At 41.1% G+C, this 24898-nt stretch overlaps 1 protein-coding gene across 3 annotated transcripts; it reads right to left on the bottom strand.

Moving 5' to 3' along the window:
- Positions 1–332: 332 nt before the first annotated feature.
- DIPK1A (divergent protein kinase domain 1A) lies at positions 333–23570 on the bottom strand. Of its 3 annotated transcripts, none has more exons than XM_082227957.1 (5): positions 22873–23570; positions 8157–8291; positions 7228–7335; positions 4954–5130; positions 333–3696 (listed from the first exon to the last, which is right to left on the bottom strand). In XM_082227957.1, exons 2-5 carry the CDS (start codon positions 8274–8276, stop codon positions 2884–2886), a joined length of 1218 nt encoding a protein of 405 aa, XP_082084083.1. In that variant the 5' UTR covers positions 8277–8291; positions 22873–23570; the 3' UTR covers positions 333–2883. The 3 variants fall into 3 exon arrangements, with proteins under 3 accessions (XP_082084083.1, XP_082084082.1, XP_082084081.1); XM_082227956.1 differs by having other exon boundaries at positions 22880–23569; XM_082227955.1 differs by lacking the exon at positions 22873–23570 and adding an exon at positions 20353–20557.
- Positions 23571–24898: the final 1328 nt, after the last annotated feature.

Below are 24898 nucleotides of genomic sequence, written 5' to 3'. Positions count from 1 at the left end.
ATTTCACTACCAGATCGGGTAATGCAATTATATAGTTTATCAGGCCTTGTAAAAAGGAATAAGCAGATGTTATTAAGCAGGTATAAAATGGAAACCTGGTGGTACAAATGGACCAGTTTTGTCCATTCTATCTTTCCCATTTGGTTTCCTGTATTTGGAGGGACCAACTAGAACACATAGATCCATGAGTGCTTAGCTTTCATGCCCAAGAAGCAGTTAACCTTTTGTCATTTCCATTATCTTATGAAGAACATGAATACTTTACTTTCAACAGAAAATTGAGGTCTTTTCCCTCCTACTCTATTAGAAGTTATTCCACACCACTGCCAGAATGGGGAAATAATTCCAGTTTATTGTAAACAATTCATATTCAAAATGAAGTCTCCTGGAGATGGTGATTTAACAGCAATCAAAATGAAATACAGTACAAACTGCATTGCTGACAAGTTCCATTATTCGAAAATTTCAAATATCTAGAAATATTTGGCTCAATATTTTTTCCCACTGAGCAATGACTTTAACAATATTGACATTCAGGTTTATCCAGCATGGATATGCCTAGTAAGATAAAAGATTTGTTTAGTGGTTGCAAATATTAAATGCTGCCTCTTAAATAACATCTGTTAATTTAAAAACAAAGTGGACATTGTGCAAGAACATTGTTAGTAAAAATATTTACACAAGGCAAAAATGCGCAAGATTCTAGAGCAAATTATTAACACTTTACACATTGTACAGGGAACAAAGATGGGTTTGCTTTGTTAAGTGCATGTTCATTATGTGGGGGAAAAATATTTTAAGTTCTGTTGACAAAAGAGCATGTTAAATACAAGAAACCCAGATGAAGAGACATATTAACGTAAGAGACTTCATCATTTTCTCCCTCTTATAACAGAAATACCAATGAATCAAGTGAAGGGTGAAGTGAGTGAACTAGTGTCAAGTTGAATATGCTGGAGAGCTCTGTCAAAACAATGACAAATGTCATTTGAATAGGTAGAAGTGGATGATTGTTTGATGTAACATGTCAACAACAAGAAATTAAAGTAAAATAACAGCTATGTGTTCAAATTTTCCATATTTGTTCAGAACTGGGGACTGTGCCCCCAGCCCTAGAAGACCATATAAAATAGAGATTTAAAAGTACCACACAGTTCTGAAAACAGAACTGTGGTGGGTGGTCTAAACATACACCCTACCATTGTCTTGCTTCCCTTTGCTATTTTGTGATGTGAGCAACATTACAACTCAGGACCATTAAATGCAATTTCCTTCCAGTTTGCCACATGTTCTAGAAAAAGCTGCATAATGTGTTCCAGAGTCTACTTCAAAATACTCAGATTTTCAAAGTAACATGGTAAGTTTGACCCACAAAACCAGAGCAATTAACTTATACAACGTTTGGATGAATGGGTTTGCATTCAAGAATTTTGGCTTACTTGGTTCAGGAACACAGCTGGGTGAGATCAATATTAAGCATATTTGTTTCTTCAATATCAATGCTTAACCATAGAAATTGACAGGACTTGGCTTATATTTTGACACACTTGGGAGTTGCTGAACTGTAATGGAATTACTTCAGAATAAACATGTGACAGAATTTGGCTGCTGGATGCTTACCTTTGGCCAGATTGGTTTTTAACGTTTTACCATCAGACAAACCACAGCTGGGTTATTAATTGCACTAAAGTTATGAGTTTGCCAACTCATGTATAAAATTCAGTTTTAGTGTCCCACAACTCTTTGCCTTCAGACTGTGTAATACCTTTAGTTACACATCTGCTTACATTAAGACCCATATGATTGCAATTTATCAGTTTAGTGTCATTAAATATTGCTACTACAAGATGTGTGGGTGCTTAAAATCAACTGCTAGCATGGGAAAACACCTACTTTTAACTAGGAAGTTTCAACAACTTAGTAACATTCAATGTACGCATGAGGTAAATGTGTATACAAATGTATAAATGTAACAAAAAGTTCTGGTTTCAAAAACCTCCAGTTAAAACATGTTCAATTGTCACACTGAGTTTCTTTCTTAAAAATCACTAATGTGCAAATTCTGCCATGCTAAAATTAGTAAACAATCTCAAAAATATTATTTTCATTTATAAACAGTAGCTTGGATTCTACCATGTTAATTTCTAGTAGTGGTGGGTCCTGTGGCCAATGTTTGTAAAGTTACTTTCACTTTTCAAAAAGTCCTCAAAGGAAAAATTAAAAGCACTACAACCCATTTTGTAATTTGGGGGAGTGACAAGAGAAGAAGGGGTAGGGAGCAGCAAGTAAAAGAGTAACTTACAACACTGTTTAAGGGCTGCAGCCTTCTTTGGGCTTGTGGGATTCTTCAGTACTCTGCTTCAAAAACCTCTCAGGATGCAAACAGCTAGCATCTCAGGAAGAAGGTTACTTTACAACCCTTTCTTTGACAAGCCACATTTTCACATGCAGGGAGTATCTGAAGTGCCTAAGTACTTGAACGTGATTTGTATTCAGAAGTAGGACAGGCCATCTAGAATTGTACCGTGTGAATTTTTTCCTCAACAGGCAAGTTTTGCTAAAAAAAGAGAGAAAAGTATCTTGATTCTGCTCTTCTAAAATTATCTTAAAGGTGAATAAGGGCAAGAGGATAATGTGTAACCTGTATTCTTTCCCTAATGGGAGTGTTATAGCCATATGGCTTCAGTAGTCTCTGCCAGGCAGATATTTAGAGAACATACATTTTCCAACTGGAAAAAAAAATCACTGTGGTGGGGCTGTGTTTGAAGGAGCATTGATGAGAGAGGAGGCTAAATAAAGATTTTTTTTTCAACGTTGAAGCTGTGTTTGAAAAAAAGTAGTCAGCTCCTACAGCAGCAACAATGTTCTTCCGAGAAAAAGAAACTAAGAATCATTTGTATGAGATATTTTCTTCCACAGTAGAGTTTTCAGGTTGTTGAGTATCAAGGAATGCTCCATCTCCATCTGGTTTGCTGAAACTTTCAGGGCAATGCATGAGTACAGCTGTTTCTCTAACTCTTCATGTATTTCCAGAGGAGCCCCACGAAGCAGGTAATCTTTGAGCAAGTGGCACACCTTTGCCAAATTTGGCTGAATTATTTCTGTAGTACATTTCATTTTACTTTGGTCACATACAGTTCTGCAGTCCGATCCATACACACAATCCAGGTCAGACTCACAGTGACGATCTTTAATTAGTTCTTTCAGGTTCATTTCTGGCACTATTTTTCTCATGTCCACCATTTTTAAGTCATATTTATCATTGTAACCCAGGTTTTTGGCACTCGTGTCGCACATAAGGAAATTCCCATAAGGTCCATGGAAAATGTCTTCCACAAATTCTAGAAGCCCTATGGCTATTTTTGCCTTTCTAGGCCACGATGGAGTAAACCACTGATCTATGCTTCTTCTGAATCCAGAGGGAATGAAAAGTTCTATGATCCACGGAAGGCTTATTCCAAAAAGAGAGGTATATTCAACTTTTTCCATCACATATAGATCTCCACAAAAACCTAACAGTTTGGGAGTATGTTCTTTATCCTGGAGAATTACCATGAGCAGAAATTCATTCAGCTGGAGAAGCGCCCAAGCTGACTTTGCTTCTGGCAAGGAAACTCGACCATCTTTGTTCCCATCAGCTACAGACAAGATGAGATTAACCAGCTCAGGAAGATTCCCCTGCTCTCCTAGTTTTGCCTAAAAAGAAACAAAAGATATATGATAAAATTATGTATTTTTTTAAAAAAGTAACAACCAACATAGTGCTGTAAATGCTGGTGCGTATTTCTCATTCTCAGTTCCTGTTTCTAGTAATGTTAGGGAAGCTATTCTGGTTCAAAGGCATTTAGGAACAAAGTTTATTACCGAGCTGCACAGTGCTCTGTGCTAAGTAGTGCAGCCATTTTAGCATTATTGTATTGTTCTGTAATAACTGAGGTGGTATTTTTACAGTCACAAAAGAATCTGAAAATCTCAGCTCTTATTTTCAGACAGAATTTTGTCCAGTTATCCATTTAAAGGAGAACTCCAAAACCTCTTTACAATGACCCACCAAATGGAAGTTTTACCACTTACTTTATAATATGTGGTGGCCTTTAGGTTTTCAAATAATCCATCATGCGGTCTAGTCCTGAAGCAATACCTATATTAGGGGTGATGAACCTCAGGCCCATGAGCCAATCTTGGCCAGTCAGGCTATTTCTCCCAAACCCCACTTACCTGTCCATCAGTTAGTGACATCAGCTGGTAGGCAGAGGGGTGTCACTTGTGCCGAGCAGTGCTTCATGGGAAACATGATGGCAAAGCAGACCTCAGCAGCCAGCTGGATTGAAACTTATGCGTCATGGGGGCGTGGAGAATGTGTGTATGAACTTAACAGTACTTAGTTTGTCTTCTGGTTGCTATTTTGTTAATGTTGCTAATGTTGTTCTATTGATTATATATGCTTTATAGATTTGTTATGTGTTCAGCTTATTTTGTTACTTGTTGCTTTGTTAACAATGTTCCATAGACTGTAATTGTGTTACTGATGATTTGTTATTTACTCAATATGATTATGCTGTATTTGTGTGATGTTCCATTACGTTCTATCACGTTATTGCTATTTATTGTTTGTAAGCCTTGAGATTCATTTGGATGAAAAGAGGCATAGAAATATAATAAATCAAATCAAATCAAAACTTCGACTTATCAGCTGGCAAGCAGAGGGTTCAGCCTTGCTTGGTGCACTTTGCCAATGGATTCTATGCAGGGAACGTCCTGGCAAAGCAAACCCCTCAGCCCACCTCCACAGGCCAACACCTTACATCACCAGGAACTGGACTGCTGGGCCAAAAAGGTTCCCAATCCCTGGCCTATGTAAAAATTAGGGGGTGGGTAGGGGATTAGGGACATCACCAGTACTTTGAGCTCACTAGCCACCATTGGAGGTAGGTGGTGAGAGTAAATACTCACTTTAAAGAGTCCATAGACCATCTCCTTGAATTTCTGAACTGTAGTTCCTCTAGTTGGTTTATCAAACAGAATAGTTTTCTTTCTCGGTTCTAGTTCAGTTCTGAGATCAATGTGAGCAACTTCTTCCATTTGGCATTTTATTACACCTTGTAGATTGCCCCAGGCTCCTAAATACATCTACACAACACAGGAGAGATAGAGATTCTGGAATTGACTAAATTTCCAGCTTAATTGATGGAACAACTTTCATTAGCATGGTGCCTCTATTAATTGGACAGATTTAATGTTTATATACAAGTACTAACAAAAGTAGCGCAGGCAGCAGGTGATTTCTTAGAAATGTCCCTGTTCTTTTTAGGCACAGAAGAGAATGCCATTGACAAGTAGTGCCTACTGAGATGGGTGCATGAATCATAAAAAGTATGGTACACTCATTTTCTTCTTCAGGACTAGTGATTTTAAAACAATAGAAATATGCCTATGAATAGTCACATAACACTCAGATAAACTATGGTCTAAGATTTCTTTAACTTAATAACAGTCCTGCTCAGTATAATACTTTGGGGCGAACAGAAGGCAGATTCAGGGTAACTGCCTGTGTATCAGGGATGTGACTGTTAAAGTACAAGACACATAGTACTTAAAAGCTATTCAAAGCTTTAAGTAGTCTAGCAGTAAACTCATGTTATGTATAAGGATCTCAGTTTCTCAACTATGTACTTCATTTTGCACTGATCGTGATAGATATTCAAAATGTACTGCCCTGGAATGCAAATACTATCTATACCACCCAGATGGTTATTTAGTGATATACTAAACAAGCATATTTAGTGATATGCTCGCTTTTTAAAGTGAGCACTATATTCTACCACTTTTATGGGGAGATTTTTTTTTAAGGGTTGAAGTTCCTACATAGAAAATAATGAAAGGAGGGGTGTTTTGTAGTCTGCATCAAATAAATCCATCTACAGAAGTTTAAATATGCATTCTTTTAATCCAGCATTGAATTTAAATCGCTGTTTTAAAATTCGGCCATATTCATTTTCTTTCCATTAACTACGAGTGATGACAAGCTCAGACACGTATTGAATGTAAAGCAAATCCAAATGCCAAACCTTAGTTTGAAGCATTAGCCTTACAACATATTACTAAAGTATATTAAAAATAGATTATTCCATAAAAAGATCTAGACCTAGCTAAAGTTTAACTGTGACTAAGCAACAGAACTCATTTCATTGGGTGGTATTCAACTGTAGACTTACAGAAATTAATGGACCTAACTTAGTCATGTTCATTAATTTTAATGGATCTAATCCAAGTAAATCTTAGCTGAATACCACCCACTGTTTCAATGATAATCACAAGTAGCTGGGTTGGGGTCATAATGTTCTCCACTGGCTGGCGATTCAGATTTCTTTTTTTTGCAATAGAACTGCATGACATTACAAACCATTCTAGCCACACTCCTTTTAGATGGTAACAAAAGGCAAACAAAATGCTGTGGAACCCAAATCCTAACAGGTGGTTTTGTTCTGTGGTCCAGCCACCCTTAAACATGTCACACTAAGGGGTTTCTGGAAGGTGAGTGTGTGCCCTTTTCCTGTTTGTCAGGAGCCATAACTTCCCAGTCACCACTCTCTCTAGTGCTATAAAATGTTAAAGGGTTAAGGCTACTATTGCCAAACCTGAGTGCCCTCTTGCTGTACAGTGAGGGGCTTGGAGGAGCTCAGCATACTAAGCAAATATGTCTTTCTTGAAGCATTCTAGTATAATATAGAACTAGTGTAAGCTAACAAGAGGAATTCCCAAAATCCTAGTCCTCTAGCCAGAATACCATAAGGTGCTCAAAATGGCCAGTCTCCCAACTCTTCAAATGACACCTTCGACATCCCATAAATCCTACAAGTCACTGAACACACACACAGGGTGGCTGTTGTTGTTGTTTTAAAAAGTTTAATTTTCTTTGAAATTTACAAATGAATTAACTTCAATACACTGACGTAGTCTAAATATGCAGAAACTGTTATTTTTCAGGTGGAATTATTTTCCTGCCAAATTTACCACCCAAGTTCAGTATTAGAAGAAATGATGCTGCCAGTATCCAACATTTTTAAATCATGAGGCAGTATATATAACATGAATATTTTTGAGTGCATTTCTTCTGTATTTTATTCAGAAGTCCTTTTGACAGTAATATACCAAAGTTGTCCAATTACTAGATTTGTCACTGCTTAATGTTCTTATGAACTTGACAAAAATATAGAGCAGACATACCTGATTGTTGGGCTTGGTTGACAAACATTTTCCAAAATACAGAGTTTGTCTTGTACATAGGCTACTACATGCTGATCCATCAATAACACCAGTCTTGTACTTATCACACTGGAAAAAATGGCAGAGAAGACCACTATATGAGTATCAATACATTTTCTACCTCCAATGTTCGGGTATCCCAGGGACGCAACCACCCTGATTCACCTTGAAGGTTCCTTTGGTCTCAAGATTCCAGACATTTTATTTCTATTTTCATTGTCTAGTCTCCCTTTGCCTACCATCTGCTCCCACTGCCTTAACCATTTTCTTCTCTTCCAGCAAAACATAAGAAAGAACATTTTCACATCATTACTGAATGCTCTTCTAGAAGATGCAGTGATAGGAAGATTAGGCAAATGCATGGGAAGCAACGCTATTGTTGGCTATGATGGTTATGTTCTGCCTCCCTTGTTAGAGGCAACATGATTCTGAATTCCAGTTGTAGGGTGCCAGAAGTATGGAAACTAATGTCACATTGAAAAGCTTCCCATGGGCATCTGGTGGCCACTGTGACAAAATGTCACTGAAGTAGATGAATCTTTGGCCTAATTCAGCAGGGCTCTTCCTATGTTCTCATATTAAACTGGGTTAATTATCTGAAGAAATATTGAGTGCACAGAATAAAAGTTATTGTTTGAGCCTATACCTCATTTTGATACACAGTAGTGCATAATAACAAATTGCTGAAAATTGTGCTATTTACTATGTTGTTGTTGTTTAGTCGTTTAGTCGTGTCTGACTCTTCGTGACCCCATGGACCAGAGCACACCAGGCTATTTACTATACGCAATAGCAAAAGATAACATTGGTTTATTTTATATTAATAATAATAATAATAATAATAATAATAATAATAATATATAATTAAAATGTTTTAAAAACGTACTTACTATTATTTTCTTGCAATCATGCCCTCTACAAAGTTCTGTGTAAGATGAATACTGAACATAAATAATCCAGCTGCCAATAAATACCCCTAGCCAGGAGAAGAAGAGATACTTCATCCGCATGTAAGAGAAGCGAACCTTTAGGGTAGAAAGACAAACAAGAGGGGATGGGATGTATTTTATGACATCTTGCATAACCTAATTTCACTGTGCTAAGTAATAGCTTTGGTAGTAAATAAAATGCAAATTGGCATTAGCTTCAATCCAAATAAAGTAGAGAATTTTATTTCACAGCATTGAAAGCAAACTCAATTACATTTATTTTCAGTTCTCTCCAGAAACCTCTGGGTGAACCATTGGGAGTTCAAGTTTTGTCCTCATATAACAGGCATAGGCAAACTCGGCCCTCCAGATGTTTTGGGACTACAACTCCCATCATCCCTAGCTAACAGGACCAATGGTCAGGGATGATGGGAATTGTAGTCTCAAAACTTCTGGAGGGCCGAGTTTGCCTATGCCTGTCATATAACCACCATGTGAAGTAGGTAGGAGTAACTGGAAGGAGAATTAGAAAGTAATAATTAATCACCACTTGTTAAAACTGGTCCAGAATAATCCAATATCCATTCAGATTGATATATACCAATAACACAGAATTGTAGAGGTAGTTCTTTTATTTTCACCTGAGTAGGGAAAGTATCTTATCATTTATATCTCACTTGTCAGCACCAGCAATAGCAAGAAATGGCAGTTTCTGAACTTAAGAATTTAAGGATTTTACACACACGCGCACACACACACACACACACACATTTTCAATGGAAGTTTTACGTACTATCATGATCAGGATTAGGACTTGGGGGAATGCAGATTCAAATCCCCACTGAGCCATGATGCTCACTGAGTGACCTTGGGCCACAGGGTTGCTGTGTGGATAACACTGGAAAAGGGAAGAACCATGTGTACCACTTTAGCTCCTTGGTGGAAAAGTGAGCTATAACTGTAGTAGTAGTAGTAGTAGTAGTAGTAGTAGTAGTAATAATAATAATAATAATAATAATAATAATAATACTATCACAACAGTATTCGAAGTAGCCTGACACAGGAACTAGCCAGCTGGCACTACCAATGTTTTAGATGATCCAATATCTATGTCTATACATAAGTTTAGCTCTGGAATTCATGTAACAAGCTACTTTTGATTAAATACCACATTTGAAAAGAATGCAAAGGGTGGCAGGTTAACCCCCTTTGCAAAGTGCTTCAGTACCAATATTTCTTTACTCTCCCACTTTATTGGCCTGGGAAGCCAGCTACCAGATATGTCTCAGAGGTATTCACTCACCACTTACTATATAGTGCATATGCTATGCCTACTTTTTCAAACAAAAGGTATGCAATATTATTGCTCAAGTAACAAAACTATCAAAAGCCCCAATTCAGGAAGGTGTAGATCAGAGGCATGTGGAAGAAAACCTAATTGCCTTTTATCCTTAAAAGATGATCCCTTCAAATCAAGTTTCAGGTCAGAGATGGGTCAGTAAAAGAAAACTCATTCTTTGCCTGCCTGTATTGTACCCAACCTGTGAACAAACAGACTTCAGTTTCCTTTATATGAAGAGACAAACAAAAAACACCATTATTCATATATAAAAGTTTGTTTGAAGTTAACAGGAGTCAAATTTGACTTTGCCTGGTAAACTAGTTGGAGTGTTTACACCTCACTTCCACAGGCTTTCAATGAATTTCTCTCCCTGCCCCCCCCCCAGCAAGAAAGTGAGACTTGCTACACTACTCCCCCTTTTTAAAAACATTGGCAGACTTTGGTCCACAGAATGAATGTGGTATCTCCCTCTCTGTAAGATTCATCCATACGTTGCTTACTTATGCCGTCACTCTTTTTTGGCTCCTTTTAAAGGTTTACCACTTAGGTTTTTAAGTAGATTTTGAAGAGAGGAAAGAAACTACTCCATCAAAATATTGTGAGAAAGAGTTGCTCTTTATTCCCAGACATCTAAGTCTAATGCTGAAACAGGCATTTCATGTGAAATTATATAATGAACTACCCTCTCTCCCCATGTCAACTTCAAAAAGAAGCAAAATGGAGAGGGCTGCCCCATAATTCTCTGCTCAAACCACCCCGCTACAACTTCAAATCATCCCACAAAACTGCCTCACCCACAGCATGTATGGAGTCTGATGGGGGCCGGGGAGGAAGAGTGGTTGTAAGGGTGAATTAGGAGTGGATGTGCAACAGGCAGGGGAAAGAGTTGAGCACCCATGCCCGCTGCTTCTCTGTTTCCTTCTGTTCCTTCCAAAGGTGCCTTTAAAAAAAAAAGGATTTTCATGCAATTGTTTGTAATGCCGATGCTGTTCCTTGGAGACAACAATACAGGTGACGCTGCATTCCTAGACTAGACAGCAGATCCTGATTAATAATGCCCTTTTTTGTTAACCCAGATGTACTGTTGTAAGGATCGAGCATAGTCTTAGATTTACATTTATACAACTGGCTGAAATTTAACAATATGCAGCATTGTGAAAGCAGGGAAATGAGAAGAGAGAAGTTACAAAACAGGAGAGCGGAAGTCTACTCACAACCCATGACATGGACGGCATTCACATACCCTCCAACATTTCTTCAGTGAAAATAGGGGCGTCCCATTCCATAATGATAACTTTACTATTTATACCCCACACATCTTACTGGGTTGCCCCAGCCACTCTGGGCGGCTTCCAGCATATATAATAATATAATAAAACAATAACATTAAAAAAAACCTTCCCTATACAGGATTGCCTTCAGATGGCTCAGGGGTCGGATAACTCCGTACCCTCCAACATTTCTCCAATAGAGACATGCTAAGGAAAAGTGGGACATTCTGGGATCAAATCAGAGACCGGGATGGCTTCTCTAAATTAGGGGCATCCCTGGAAAATAGGGACACTTAGAGATTATCAATTCATATGCACAGACATTTAAAAAAGGAAGAATTTCCAGGAAGTTGATGGACCTGTTTTCTCTTATTGTATAGTCTAATTTTGGCTTATATTTGTGTGTCTTGGATTTGGTTTTGTACTAAATATGAGTTACTGAAATTGATATATTGGATATAAATCTTAGTAGGCGCCAAACCTCCACAGACAATGAGGCCGAACACTTATGAGCAATCATAGAAAAGCTATCACCAGTGTGCCCTAGTTATTTTTATGGGGTCTAGGAGATAGTCAACTGGCCACTGCTGGAAAAAAAGTATGATGGATCAAGCCATTTTTATGTGCAAAGCAGGGCTCACTGGCAAAACATGGAATTCAACAAGCTAAATATATTGTTTGCATCCTTCTTGTTTATCATTTATTTAAAATATTTCTTATCTACTTTTCATTGCCTTCACCTACAAAGATATCACAGGGAAGGTACTTCCTCCAGAAAATGAATTGGTCCAGCATCAGAAGAGGCTTTATGGCGAAAGGAAATTAACCCATAATAACCAGAACAGTAATCTCCAAACACCAGACTGTATTCCCTTTCCCCACAAAAGAAAGTTATGAAGGAAGTCAGATTAAAGACTCAACTGCTATCTATGGCATGCAAGAATGAGCAATAAAACTGCAGACTAAACTCAAGCCTATTAAGTGCATATCAACAAGAATTAGACAGAATGTTTATTTCTTAACATTAGAAAAACAGATACTGCTAAAGAAAACTCTCAGCATAGCATTTACTGTGTGTAAAAAGCCTACTGAAAATCACATTTATGGCACAATTAAAGTTATAGCCAATAGTATTACTAATACAGAGAATTTCACGTTTGCCAGTATCACAAGACTTCATTTATTTATATTCTACTTCCCAGTGTGCTTTGAAAGTTAAAAGCTACAATGTCAAAGTTACCAGCCAATAAAATCCATTGAAATAAATTCAACTAATTAGCAGCAGATAGCATCAACAGCCAGTGAAACCCATCATAATTTAGAATAAACCCAAATTCTTATAAAGGTCTATTTTTACCAATGTCCTCAATATAGAAAGGCAGACTTACTGGGCAGGGGTTTCTTTAAGCAGGAAGCTGCTGCTAAAGAGGCTCTGACCTTGTGATAGATGGGACACCCATAGCCAAGGCTCCTCACAGACAATCCTGATGACGCTTGTGTGGGGAGGGCATATGGTAGATTACAATAACTCAGAGGGAGAGCATCTCCTTCACATGTAGAAGGTTCCAGGTTTAATCCCTAGCATCTCCAGCTAAGGCTGGGAGGGAACCCTGCCTCAAATCTTGGAGAGCTGTTGCCAGTCAGTGTGTAGGCAATGCTGAGCTACATGGACCAACCGTCCGATATGGTATAAGGTAGCTTCCTATATTTCTGCACGTGACCAGAGTTCAAACAATGTCATTATTTTAAGAGTACAGAAAAAGCACCTTCAGACGCTCCAAGTAACTGGAAACTAGTACAGCTAGCCACCCGAGGTCACTTTCTGGCCATTGCATTCTGGACTCTAAATAACCAGACAAACTGCCCCACAAAAATGTTTTTTGATATGGTTGATGACTTCTTTTCTTACATTTCTACATTAATGTGAATATAACAGTTTTCTTTTCAAATGATTCAAAGACTATACAGTGGTACCTCGGGTTACATACGCTTCAGGTTACAGACTCTGTTAACCCAGAAATAGTGCTTCAAGTTAAGAACTTTGCTTCAGGATCAGAACAGAAATTGTGCTCCGGTGGCACGGCAGCAGCAGGAGGCCCCATTAGCTAAAGTGGTGCTTCAGGTTAAGAACAGTTTCAGGTTAAGTACGGACCTCCGGAACGAATTAAGTACTTAACCCGAGGCACCACTGTACTATGTTAATTATAAATACTTTAAAAAGACTATAATAAGTAATAGCTTTATAATTGTTTAAGTCAAATTCTTATTTTCTCTAGGATGTTGAAATGCCTTTCCTTTCCTTCACTTTCATATAATCTTTCTTGACACAAAGATCTAATGCACATTGTAATTAAATGTAACTAAGAGTACTGTGAAACTTTTCTGTTTGCTAATAAAAATTATGAAAAACAAAACAAATTAAAATATCCAGGAGGTGTCATGGAAACGAGCTGGCAAAATGCACTTCCACTGATGTGACCTTAAAATAATTAGATGTTCAATATAAATGTGTAAATCTACGAATACTAAAGAAAATGACTTTGTTAAGTGATAAGAGGTTATTTACAGATATACAAGCCAACTCTGCATCAGTTCCCCACAAAGCTTTAACTAGTATGCTAAGTCAAAGTAAAATAACAAGCATTTTTTTTTGGGGGGGGACTGTGACATCAGAATAAAATTGTTTCAGAGCTAGCAAATGATTTTCTTTCCCTTATTGCCTTTCTCATTCCCACTAATCCTCTTGGAAATGAACCAAAAACCACAGAAAGAAAAAATGCAAATGACGACACCTAGCAAGGCATTTACAGAGTCAATATTCTGTTAAACAGTGTGAACTGCATGGTAATTAGTTATTCACCATGTGAGATGCATCTCAAACAGCACAATTTCTGGCAAAAGTTGAGCCTGGAAAGGTTCCAGAGCACATTGATACTAGAAACAGACCTAGTCAGAGATGATGATGAATAAGATGCAGAGCTTTGAGCTATTGTATTTTAATATTAATGGGCTACAAAAGAAGTTTAAAGCAGCCTTCTGCTGTTCCATATCTCCTTGCTTTAGTTCCCCAGATCCTTCATCTTCTGCCTTCCCTGTTGCATACAAGATTTGTCCTGCTGCCAGGAACCAGAAAAAGGTGCAGCCAGGGAGCTTCATAATCACCCCTTTCCCCCTCACTACCACAACCAGGGAAAACACAGCAGAGATTTCTGAATACAGCAAGTCTTGGCTTTCTCTCTGAAATAAGGGATAGCCAACAAGTCAAGTCCCATGGCATGGCTAAGGAACACACACAACAATTCTGCTGTGGTTGCCAGGAGCAGCACAAGGAAGCAGATGGTGGCAGGAGACGGACATGCTTATTCAGTTGCCACTCACGGGGTTAGGGAAATTCTGCTTTCCCAGACAAGCTGTAATTACAAGGCTAGTTTTAAGTAAAACAGGGTCTGGTAAAATAAAAAAGTGTTTTATCACCTGTTTATCATGTTTGTTTTGCACAGAGCATGAACAGTAATTCTAAACTAACAGTTCTATCAAATTTCCGGCAATTAATATTGTAGTTTGGCCAAATAACCAAATCAAGTAATTGAAATATGTGGCTTCCTGTGGATTTCTAGCTTCAGTGTTTTTACAGAAGCCCATGAGATTTAAAATCCAGATTAAATGGGAATCTTAACCACATGCAGCCACAGTTAAACTCAGTGCCAGCACACCCCCTAATTACATTGAAGGCAGAAGACAGAAATTAAATGCCAAGAGAGAAGCCAGTACAGCAAGTACCCATTCTAGAGGCTACCTCCTAAGCTCTTAAACATTTTTAAGAGGGAGCCATCAGCCCTCCTACAAGGCTTACTAACCCATGAGAGTGGAGATCCCTATAACACTTAAAGCATGTAAGTCTTTTTTTAAAAACCCCCACAACAACTCTCTTCCTTCCTCTCTTTGTCAAGGCAATACAAGGGTATGGCAGCAAACTTCATCTACTATAAACAAAGTTCTAGAAGTGAAGATGTCAGATCTTCAACCGCAGGTAAACAAATCAAAAAACATTAGTGTTCTCCATATAATTTTGTTGTCATAAAAGATGTCAGTCGTTATTTCTATTAACCATGTTTTTAACATCCACACAAAGCAAACACAAGGCAACTGTATCATGATGTCTTTTGAAAACAACATTCCTAAGAGCAGCTCTGTGTAGTTTAAAAGTTGCTTTCCCTTCCTCAAAAAAAAAAAAAAAAAAAAGACTCCTTACTTTATTTTATACTCTGTTCCTTTTGGGGGGGGGGTCACTAAAGTTATAGAACTAAGTTAGAATATGTACTAAATTAGAATAAGATTAAGATGCTAACTGGATACATCAGAAATGTATGTATTATAGAAAGCAGCTTACAAATATGGCACCATATGCATTTGTCAATTATAAATCTCTAACAAGTGTTTGAATGTGGAAGCATATTGAAGTACTGGAACTGAACAATGATGCTGCAATGTGCTTCATTGAATCAGATAGCTTCTAGAATTACTTGTGGAGGAGGAAAACGATGGGGCTTGGAACTATTCCAAGGACACAAAGATTTGAGGACAAGCTAGAAGAAAGGGGCAGGATGGAGATGCAATTGTGTTGGATTGTGTTGGGGAAAGGCTTACAATTTATGTTTGAAGAAGAGCAACCTATGAAGCAGAAATGTAGGACAAAGGCACAACTGTAATATACCGTATTTTTGCACCATGACACTCACTTTTTTCCTCCTAAAAAGTAAGGGGAAATGTCTGTGCGTGTTATGGAGGGAATGCCTACGGGTGGCATGCCTACGGATTTTCCTCCTCTAAAAACTACGTGCATGTTATGGTTGAGTGCGTGTTATAGAGCGAAAAATACGGTACCTATACTTTGCAGGTGTTATGTTTCACCACAATAAGAAACAAGGCAATTTCCTCTGCTTTACAAATGGGAAAATGCATGTGCTCAGTGATAAAATTATATTCTATGCTGCCTACACCATATGCAAATATACATGAACACACACTGAGTGAGAAGCATCTGATACAGAAACAAGATATAGTTCTTGCCCAGAGCAAAATATAGATCCCTGTTAATGCTGTTTATTTTTAGGACAGACTTACACACATACACAAAGATAAAATATTGAAGTATCTTGACCTTAGACAGAGAGTTACATTTGTCTGACCTTGCAAGCAGCCACATCACTCTGTTTAGCAGAATGTTTGCACAGCTCTCTCCCAATGTACCCTAACCAAAATTAGTTTAAATACTGGCTGAAATGTTTAATGATGTTGCCTTTGTTATCATAATCTTGATTTCTTTGTAAGCTACCTTGATATTTATTTATTTTTTACTGAAGGGCAGAGTATACCCTTTAAATAAAAATAAAACAGAATACAGTTAACAGGCTTCCTAATCATTAACCCCTTCTGTGTTCCATGTTGCTACTAGATAGTTATTTGAAAACACAAGGCAAACTAAGGACAAAGACTATGCTGCTCTTCCTTGCTTTTGCCTCCCTAAAAGTCTGCACAACAAAGAGCCCCAATTTTATCCAAAGTAGCTCTATTGTACTAATATAAGTTTTCAACCATGTACAAAAATGCAAAATAGCAAAAAAATACCAACAGATACAGATCACCAGTAAAACACCCGGTTCAATAAAGTATCACTGAAGTGCCTTCAAATGAGTAACTTCTGACTGCTTGGGATACATTCCTAATCAATGAAGTTGTTCAAGTTTCCAGCTTGGACAATGAAAAGCACCAGTCTTTCCAGGAAGCAATTCTTCCAACTTCTTGTGCTTCTTTTAAAAGACACCCCCCAAATGTACACAATTCTCTGCTTTACAACACAGAGAATTAAAATACATTTTAAAAATATATTTTAAAAATTGCAGATGAACCAACAAGATACCTGAAGTTCTATCCTCACTTCACCATCCAAAGGAACAAACCAATCTCTTCTCAGTTTATACCAGCTCAGTTTATACCAGCCTTTAGCTGCTTCCTTCAAGACACCTTCAAGACACCATCACGAACTTGGTGCCCTCCAAATATTTTAGAATATATCTCCTATCAATGGAGCCAGCACCATGCTGCCTGGGGTTGATAGGAATCATAGTCCAAAACACCCAGGGACCAACAGGTTGGCAAAGGAACAATATTTCATTTGTGCCATATAGGTTTTAATCAATATAAATACTAATTTTAAAAAAATCAAAGTGGAAGCAGACACCACACTGACCATGTTACAAAAATACCGATAAAACAAGCATTTCACTTAAAACACTGGGGTAACTGTCTGCAGTGCCTAAGCAGAGAATTGTGCATAACATGTAGGAAACATTTTTAAAAAATAATAATACACAGCACATTGGATGAATTAAATCAAACACACAACTTCCGGGAATGACTGGTATTCTTCATTCAAGAGAATATGGTTAAGAACTTTAATTTCCTTGGAGGAAGTTATTATTCTTTGTAGGATACTTTGCTGCCTCCATTGCATCCTCAATTACAGTCTGGTCTAAAGGAGGTGACTGAACTGGTGTCAGCTCACTGTTACCTGTTTGCAAAGCATTTTGAGGATAAAACAGCTTGCACCCACCAGGCTCTTGACTCCAGTGTTATAGCAGATGAAACCAGAGAACTGTCTAGTATTGTTATATTGGATGAGATTCCGTTAGCAAGGCTTGAGGCTGTGGACAAGGTGCTTGGCTCAGTTAATGCGATCACTTGCGCTCTGGACCCTTCCCCTCTTGGCTGTTAAAAATTGGTAGGGATGGGACAGCTGGCAGGGCCAGGGAGGTGATTAATGCCTTCTTGTGAGAGGGGGTGGTCCCTGCCTGCTTGAAGGAGGCAGTAGTAAAACCACTCCTTGAGAAACCCTCCCTGGATTTGGAAAATCTAAGTAATTACTGGCCAGTTGCCAATCTCTTTTTCTTGGGCCGGTCCTCTTGGAGGAAACTGATTTTCTAGATCCATTTCAATAGGAGTTTAGGCCTGGTTTTGGCACAGAAACTGCTTCGATCTTCCTTTATGCTGACCTATGTATCCTTGTTAATTCTCCTTGACCTCTCAGCAGCTTCAACAGCATCGACTATGGTATCCTTCTGGAGTGGATGTCCAAGTTAGGGGTGGGTGGCACCACTTTGTAATGATTCAGGTCCTAATTGGATGGTCATTTCTAGAGGGTGATGCTTGGGGAGTGCTCTTCAGCCCCATGGAGCCTTCAATGTGGGGTCCCTCAAGGTTCAATTTTATCACTTATAACAACTACATGAAATTGCTGAGTGGGGTCATCTGAAGTTTTGGAGTAAGTTGTCAGCAATATGCTGATGACACACTTCTCCTTTACATCTGCTGGTGTGGCAGTGGAGTGTTGTGTTGCCTTGGTAATGGACTGGAAGAGAGCCAACAAAATGAAGTTCAATGCTGATAAGACTGAGGAACCGTTTGTGGGTGGTTCCCTAGACCAGATGAATGGGAGTTTGCTTGTTCTTGATGAGGTTACACTCCCTCTGAATCAGTGAGTATGTAGCTTGGGGGTAATTCGGGGTCCATTGCTATGACTTGAGGCTCAGGTGCCCTCAGTGACACAGAGTGTCTTCCATCAGTTTCAGCTGGTAGCCTAGCTGTGTCCCGATCTGGACAGGGATAGCCTAACTTCTGTTGTCTGTGCTCTGGTAACATCTAGGTTAGATTACTGCAGCATGTTATACAAGGGCTGCCTCTGAAGATGGTTCAGAAACTTCACCGGCCAGGTTGCTCACTTGGCCAAAATGGTTTGAGCATATAACACCAATCCTGGCCTGAATACACTAGCTTCCAATTAGTTTCCAGGCCCAATTCAAAGTGCTGGTTTTGACCTATAAAGCCTTAAATGACTCAGGACCACAATACATCAGGGATCGCCTCTCCCCATATGAACCACCCCAGACCTTGTGACTATCATCTGAGGCCCTTCTTCATGTTCCTCCTCCATGAGAGGCTGGAGGTTGGCAACCCAAGAACAGGCCTTCTCTGTGGTGGTTCCCTGCCTGTGAAATGCTCTCCCCCAGGGAGGTTAGGGGCTAGGTTAGATAAGTGAAGTACATGGATGTGTGATAAAAATCACAGTATTTCCTCCACAGTTATTCTGATACAGATTTATACATAACACACATACATACATACATATGACTGTCAAAGAGTCCTGCTGGATCAGGCCAGTATCCCATTCTCACAACAACCAACAAAATTTATACAGGAAGTCCATAGGCAGGACATGACTGCAACAGTATTCTTCTCACTTGTGCTCTCAAAGAACTAGTACATAACCAAAGGCAGATGAACATGCGTAAAACTAGTACATCTGGCTGTTTCTGTATTAGCCTCTCTAACAAGATTAACACTTTCTAAAGCACATTTTCTGCCTTTTAACATTGTGTCTTATCTTGCAGCTGACATGAAGCTGCAGCCTTTCAGTGTAATATCTTTCTGTAAACTGCATAGAGGCTTTCCTAAAATCAAGTGGCATATAAATTGTTGTTGAATTTATATATATAATATAGATTCAAACTGTTGAACTGCGGAGGTGAGAAACCAGCCGGGTACATCTGAAATCTGGAAAAACGGTACAAAATTCATTGCGCAAACTCAAAAAATTCAAGTTACATAGGGAGGACCCCAGAACCACTGAGGAGCCCCGGAACCACCAGCTTAAGCAAAAAACGCTCCAAAAACAGCAGGGACTGGGAAGGAGTGAGTGGGAGGGAGGAGAAGCGGAAGAGTGGAGAAAGCTTGGGCAAGCAAGAGCCGCAAATGGCCAACCAGGGGCGCTAACATTAATAAAATATTGGGGGGGGGGGAGAAGTAAATCCCTGCTTCACACAATCACAGACTTGGCACACATACCCCATTTGAATGGCAATGCCCATCAACTTTTGGGTCGGTGGCCCGCTCAAATATTTTATTGGGGGGGGGGTCGCACAAAGGGTCCTCAGGCCCCTAGGAGTTGGCTCCTATGTTACTACCTCCATCTCTCCATTACAACGCCTGGAAGGTTGGCATAGGAGCCAACTCCTGGAGGGGGTTTCCCTCCCCCCCAATATATCTATAGATCTATGAGGGCGCCAGACCCCCCCCCTCGCCCCCCAAGTTTTTGGGCATCGCCATGCCAACAGTGTGGCACAACAGCTCGTGACATGGGATCGATTATGCGGGACAGGGCTTACCTGCCCCCCCCCAATCCAAAAATCAATTATTTTATTGAAGTTGGCACCCGCGTAGGTAGGCTTGTTAAGGGGTGGGAAGGAAAAGGGTGGTGGGTTCGTTGAGCGGCGACAGACCTAACACGCGTTCCCCTGCTTCCCGTGGGAACGGAGCCCCGCGCGCCTCCTCCTCCTCCTCCCGCCCAGGTGCGCCGCCCCCGCCTCGCGCACCTGCCGGCCTCGCTCGCTCCCTCCCTCCCCTCCGGCGCTGCGGCCGACGCCGCCTTCCTCCTCCTCCTCCTCGACCCGCCGCAGCCCCTTCTCCTGACCCCGGTCTCCGGCCTCACCTGGCCGTAATAGGGCTTCCTGAGCCAGGCCCCCGCGAAGAGCCTCCTCGCCATGGTAAAGGATGGCACATCCCCGCAGCGGGCCGCGGCGGAGTCCCCGGAGGAGGGCGGCGAGAGAGGCGCCCGCTCTCCCCTGCGTCCGCCCGGCGCTGAGGGGGCCGAGGGGGCCGCCGGCCTGCTTCTGCCACCGCCGACGAGGCAACGAAACGTGCCCGAGTCCGGGGGGAGGGAGGGGAGGCGGCAACGGCTCTCCCGACCCCGCCCCGCTTGGCAACTGTCAGAAGGCGGGCGGCGCGAGGGAAGGAGGGCGGCTTTTTCTCCTCAGCCTTCAAGGGACTTGAGGGACGCTAGGAGGCGCCGCTTCTGCCGCCGACACCCGCCCGGTGGCGCCTCCTCTTTTCTCTCCCCCTCAGCGTCGGGGCGGGGGCGGGGAGGCTTCCGGTGGCGGAGGGCGGCGACGTGGCGCGCAGCCCCGAATCTCCCCTGCCGGGCAGCCGCATCGCCCTCGAGTGCGGCAGTGGCCCTGGGTGGGAGGGTGATAGGAGCCAAGTCCTGGGGGATCAGGTCCTTTAAGCATCCAGAGCCCCAATAAAATATTTGATTTCCCCACCCTGAGCATTGCCATTCAAATGATAGTGTGCATTTGAGCGATGAGACTTACCTCCCCCCAAAAAAAATATTTTATTCCAGTTGGCACCCCTATGTGTGTCCTAAGTTTAGGAACCCTTGCCCATTCCCCGCCTAGCTAGAATCGATGCTTTTGAATTATGGTGCTGAAGGAGACTCTTGAGAGTCCCATGGACTGCAAGAAGATCAAACCTCTCAATTCTTAAGGAAATCAGCCCTGAGTGCTCACTGGAAGGACAGATCCTGAAGCTGAGGCTCCAACACTTTGGCCACCTCATGAGAAGAGAAAACTCCCTGGAAAAGACCCTGATGTTGGGAAAGATGGAGGGCACAAGAAGAAGGGGACGACAGAGGACGAGATGGTTGGACAGTGTTCTCGAAGCTACCAGCATGAGTTTGACCAAACTGTGGGAGGCAGTGGAAGACAAGAGTGCCTGGCATGCTCTGGTCCAGGGGGTCATGAAGAGTCAGACACGACTAAACAACTAAACAACAACATTGCTGGTGGTGAAGCGGTGTTTCCTGGCTTGAACTACGCTCTACATGGGGCTACCTTTGAAGGTGACCTGGAAACACCAACTAATCAGAATGCGGCAGCTGGACTGGTGACTGGGAGTGGCCGCCCAAACCATATAACACCGGTCCTGAAAGACCTACATTGGCTCCCAGGATGTTTCTGAGCACAATTCAAAGTGTTGGTGCTCACCTTTAGAGCCTTAAACGGCCTCAGTCCAGTATACCTGAAGTAGCATCTCCACCCCCATCGTTCAGCCCGGACACTGAGATCCAGCGCCAAGGGCCTTCTGGCAGTTCCCTCACGGCGGCAAGAAGTGAAACTACAGGGAACCAGGCAGAGGGCCTTCTTGGTAGTGGCACCCGCCCTGTAGAACGCCCTCCCGCCAGATGTCAAAGAAATTAACTATCTGGCTTTTAGAAGACATCTGACAGCAGCCCTGTTTAGGAAAGTTTTTAATGTTTGATGTTCTATTAATTCTGTTGGGAGCCACCCAGAGTGGCTGGGGAAACCCAGCCCATAGGCGCCGACTCCATGGGGCTTGAGGGGGCTTGAGCCCCCTCAAAAAAATTTTTGGGGGGGCTCAGCCCCCCCAATAATCTCGGGCGCCCTTGCTGCCGTCCCCCGCCTCCTCCCCACCTGCTCCCTCCCCAGCCAGCCAGCCAGCCGCGCGCCCTAGCTGGAGAGCCCCGGCCGTCCCCCGCGAGAACAGGGGAATCCCCGGGGGCGGGGGCTTCTGCCTCTAGCCCCAGGTTTCCCGCATATCAGCTGTTCCGGAGCTGATTAATAGGCAGCAGCACGCTCTCCCCTATTCGCTCACGAGGGGGCGGCGCCACTTCATTTGCATATTCATGAGCTTATTTGCATATTCATGAGCTTATTTACATTTCACGAGCTTTCCCGGCCCCCCCAATATTTTTTATAAGTCCGCGTCCCTGACCCAGCCAGATAGGCGGGGTATAAACAAGTTATTATTATTATTATTACTATTATTATTATTATAGAAGGTTGCCCCTGGGGATGTTTAGAGTGCTCTGCATTTCCCCCCAGCTGCACAAGCACACACACACAGCTACACATATGGGGAGAACTTTATCAAAGTAAGGGACATCAGGAGAGTCAGGCCAATGGTCCATCTAGCCCAGTTGGTCATTCTTCCCATGACCAACCAGATACCCCATGTGAGCAGGACCTGAGCCTAAGAGCACTCTTTCCTCCTGCTGTCCCCCCCCCCCCAGCCACTGGTATACAGAAGCATGCTGCCTCTGTGGAGGCAGAGCAAAGCCATCACGGCCAGTAAGTAGCCATGGTTAGCTGTATCCTCCATAAATTCGTCCAAGCCCCTTTTAAAGCCATCCAAGTCAGTGGTCGCTGCTTGCCTCTTACGGGAGGGAGAGAGTTCCATAGTTCTCAGGTAACTTCCTTCTTAAAAGGAAGCCCTTCTTCTCAGCACATAGTTAAAGTATGGGATTTGCTACCGCAAGATGTCCCGAGGGCTGCCAGCTTGGATGGTTTTAGAAAGGGATTAGAGAAATTCCTGGAGGATAAGGCTACAGAGGACTACTAGTCACAATGGCCATTTATGGCATCGAGGATCAGAAGGAATATGCTGGGAAACAGGAGGCAGAGAGGGTTATTGCCCTCATGTTTGGTTTGTGGGTTTCTCACAGGTCTCTGGTTGACCACTGTGGGGCTGCATACTGGACTGAATGGGCCTTTGGTTCTGATCCATGCTCTTATTCTCCTGTTCTTATTGCTCATACTTTCCCAACAGGCCACAGCCAGGTACATGAGGCCGTGATTATTTCTAGGAGTGCAGTGCAAACAAGCGGTGTGTGTTGAAGACTGGACACCCATGTCACGCAAACCAGTTTCATCAGAGTATTTAGATTTAATATTAAATCATAATGGAAAAAGTCCTTCGGGATCAGTGGTGGGTATATGATTCATTGGGTCTTGTGCACAACCCTTTTAGGGAGCTGAAAATATGATGGAGTTAATAACATGTTGCTATTAAATGGTATTTTTTGTTTCTAATTAATGATATATGTATATAGAGAGAAAAGAAAACACTTCTATTCACTTGAAAATGAACTTTATTTAAAGGAACAATATGGATGAAAATTCAATGATTTACATGAAATATTTATAGATATAAAATTTATACATGTTTTCTTCTACACTTCCTTTGCACAAAATTGTCAATTAACTTGTCATATTTTACATCTTTCTATGCAGAACTTTCAATTGCTAAAATTGCTAAACTCATTAAATGCTCTTGAGATATAGCAGAATGTAAGTAATTTTTGACTCTTTTAAGGGTGTTGAATGATCTTTTATCAGTTGCATTCATATCTGATGAAAGAGAATGAGGCTACAAAGCGATGTCGCTAATGTAACGAACCTCTCTAAAATATATGCTGTCTTCTATTTTGACTGGAGTACATTTTTCATCACTTAGTTGCATTTTCCACACCATCTTTACCTTCAAAAGTGACTGAATCTGTCACATCTTTTGCAGGAAGTTGAGGTCCAGTCTTTCACTTGTTTTTACATCTTCAATACCTGCTGCTGCTACAGCTTGATTCTTCCATTGTCTCTGATGCAACATGACCCCGAAGAGCAAGTTTTCAAAAAGGCAATAAACGTATCTGTTCTTCTTCATGCTCTTATCTTTCTCTATTCTTTTTCTGCTTTTCACTTCCTGATGTATAATTGTGTTTCATATTATACTTTCGGGTAATACCATGCAATGAGCCTGTGGAAGAGAGTAGGAGTTTTAAATTAGGTCTGCAGATCTTCTGGTGGGCTGTTTTGTTTCAGTAGTTTAAAAAACACAGTACAAGACACTTGCCAATTGACTTAGAAATAAAATGTCAGGTAATATTCTATCCAATCAAAGCATGATAACAGCCTAAGGGGTTTAAATCGAGCAGGGGGTGATGGGATTCAGAATTATGAGCCATAGAAATAAATGTTATGACCATGCAATGAGTATTTCTCCCAACGAGTATGCTCTGTTCTTATTTAATAAAATGATTCTGCGGCAGTAACTTCAGTCTGAAATATAAACTTATTGGTTTGTTGCCAATGCTAATCCTACTCAGAGTAGCTCCATTGAAATTAATGAACATGACAAACTTAGGTCATCCATTTCCATGGGGGTTGCTCCGAGTAGGACTTCTAGTCATTGCTGGTCAGCCACATAATACGCAAAATCACTGCTAATTCTTTTATCAAAACGCCAAGGGGGAAAATCCAGAAGCGAGTGGCTCTAGCACCAACAGATAGCAAATTTAGATTCTTACATTGTGGAGGGTTGGACCAATGACCTTTGGGGGTCCCATCCGACTTGATGATTCTATAATCATCACTGTAATGTTAAGAGAATTTAACCAGTATTCC

Source organism: Podarcis vaucheri (genome assembly GCF_965113315.1).
Source record: "Podarcis vaucheri genome assembly, chromosome: 6".
Taxonomy (NCBI): Eukaryota; Metazoa; Chordata; class Lepidosauria; order Squamata; family Lacertidae; genus Podarcis; species Podarcis vaucheri.
This window is presented reverse-complemented; position numbering and strand designations above follow the sequence as displayed.

What these genes read in the sequence shown, in the direction of transcription:
- DIPK1A (XM_082227955.1), bottom strand. Translation starts at nt 20,406, where the DNA reads ATGGCGAGGAGGCTCTTCGCGGGGGCCTGGCTCAGGAAGCCCTATTAC. An exon ending in CAACCAAGCCCAACAATCAG is followed by an intron (nt 5,131 to 7,227) that starts GTATGTCTGCTC and finishes TGTGTTGTGTAG; the next exon opens with ATGTATTTAGGAGCCTGGGG. An exon ending in TGGTCTATGGACTCTTTAAA is followed by an intron (nt 3,697 to 4,953) that starts GTGAGTATTTAC and finishes GTTTCTTTTTAG; the next exon opens with GCAAAACTAGGAGAGCAGGG.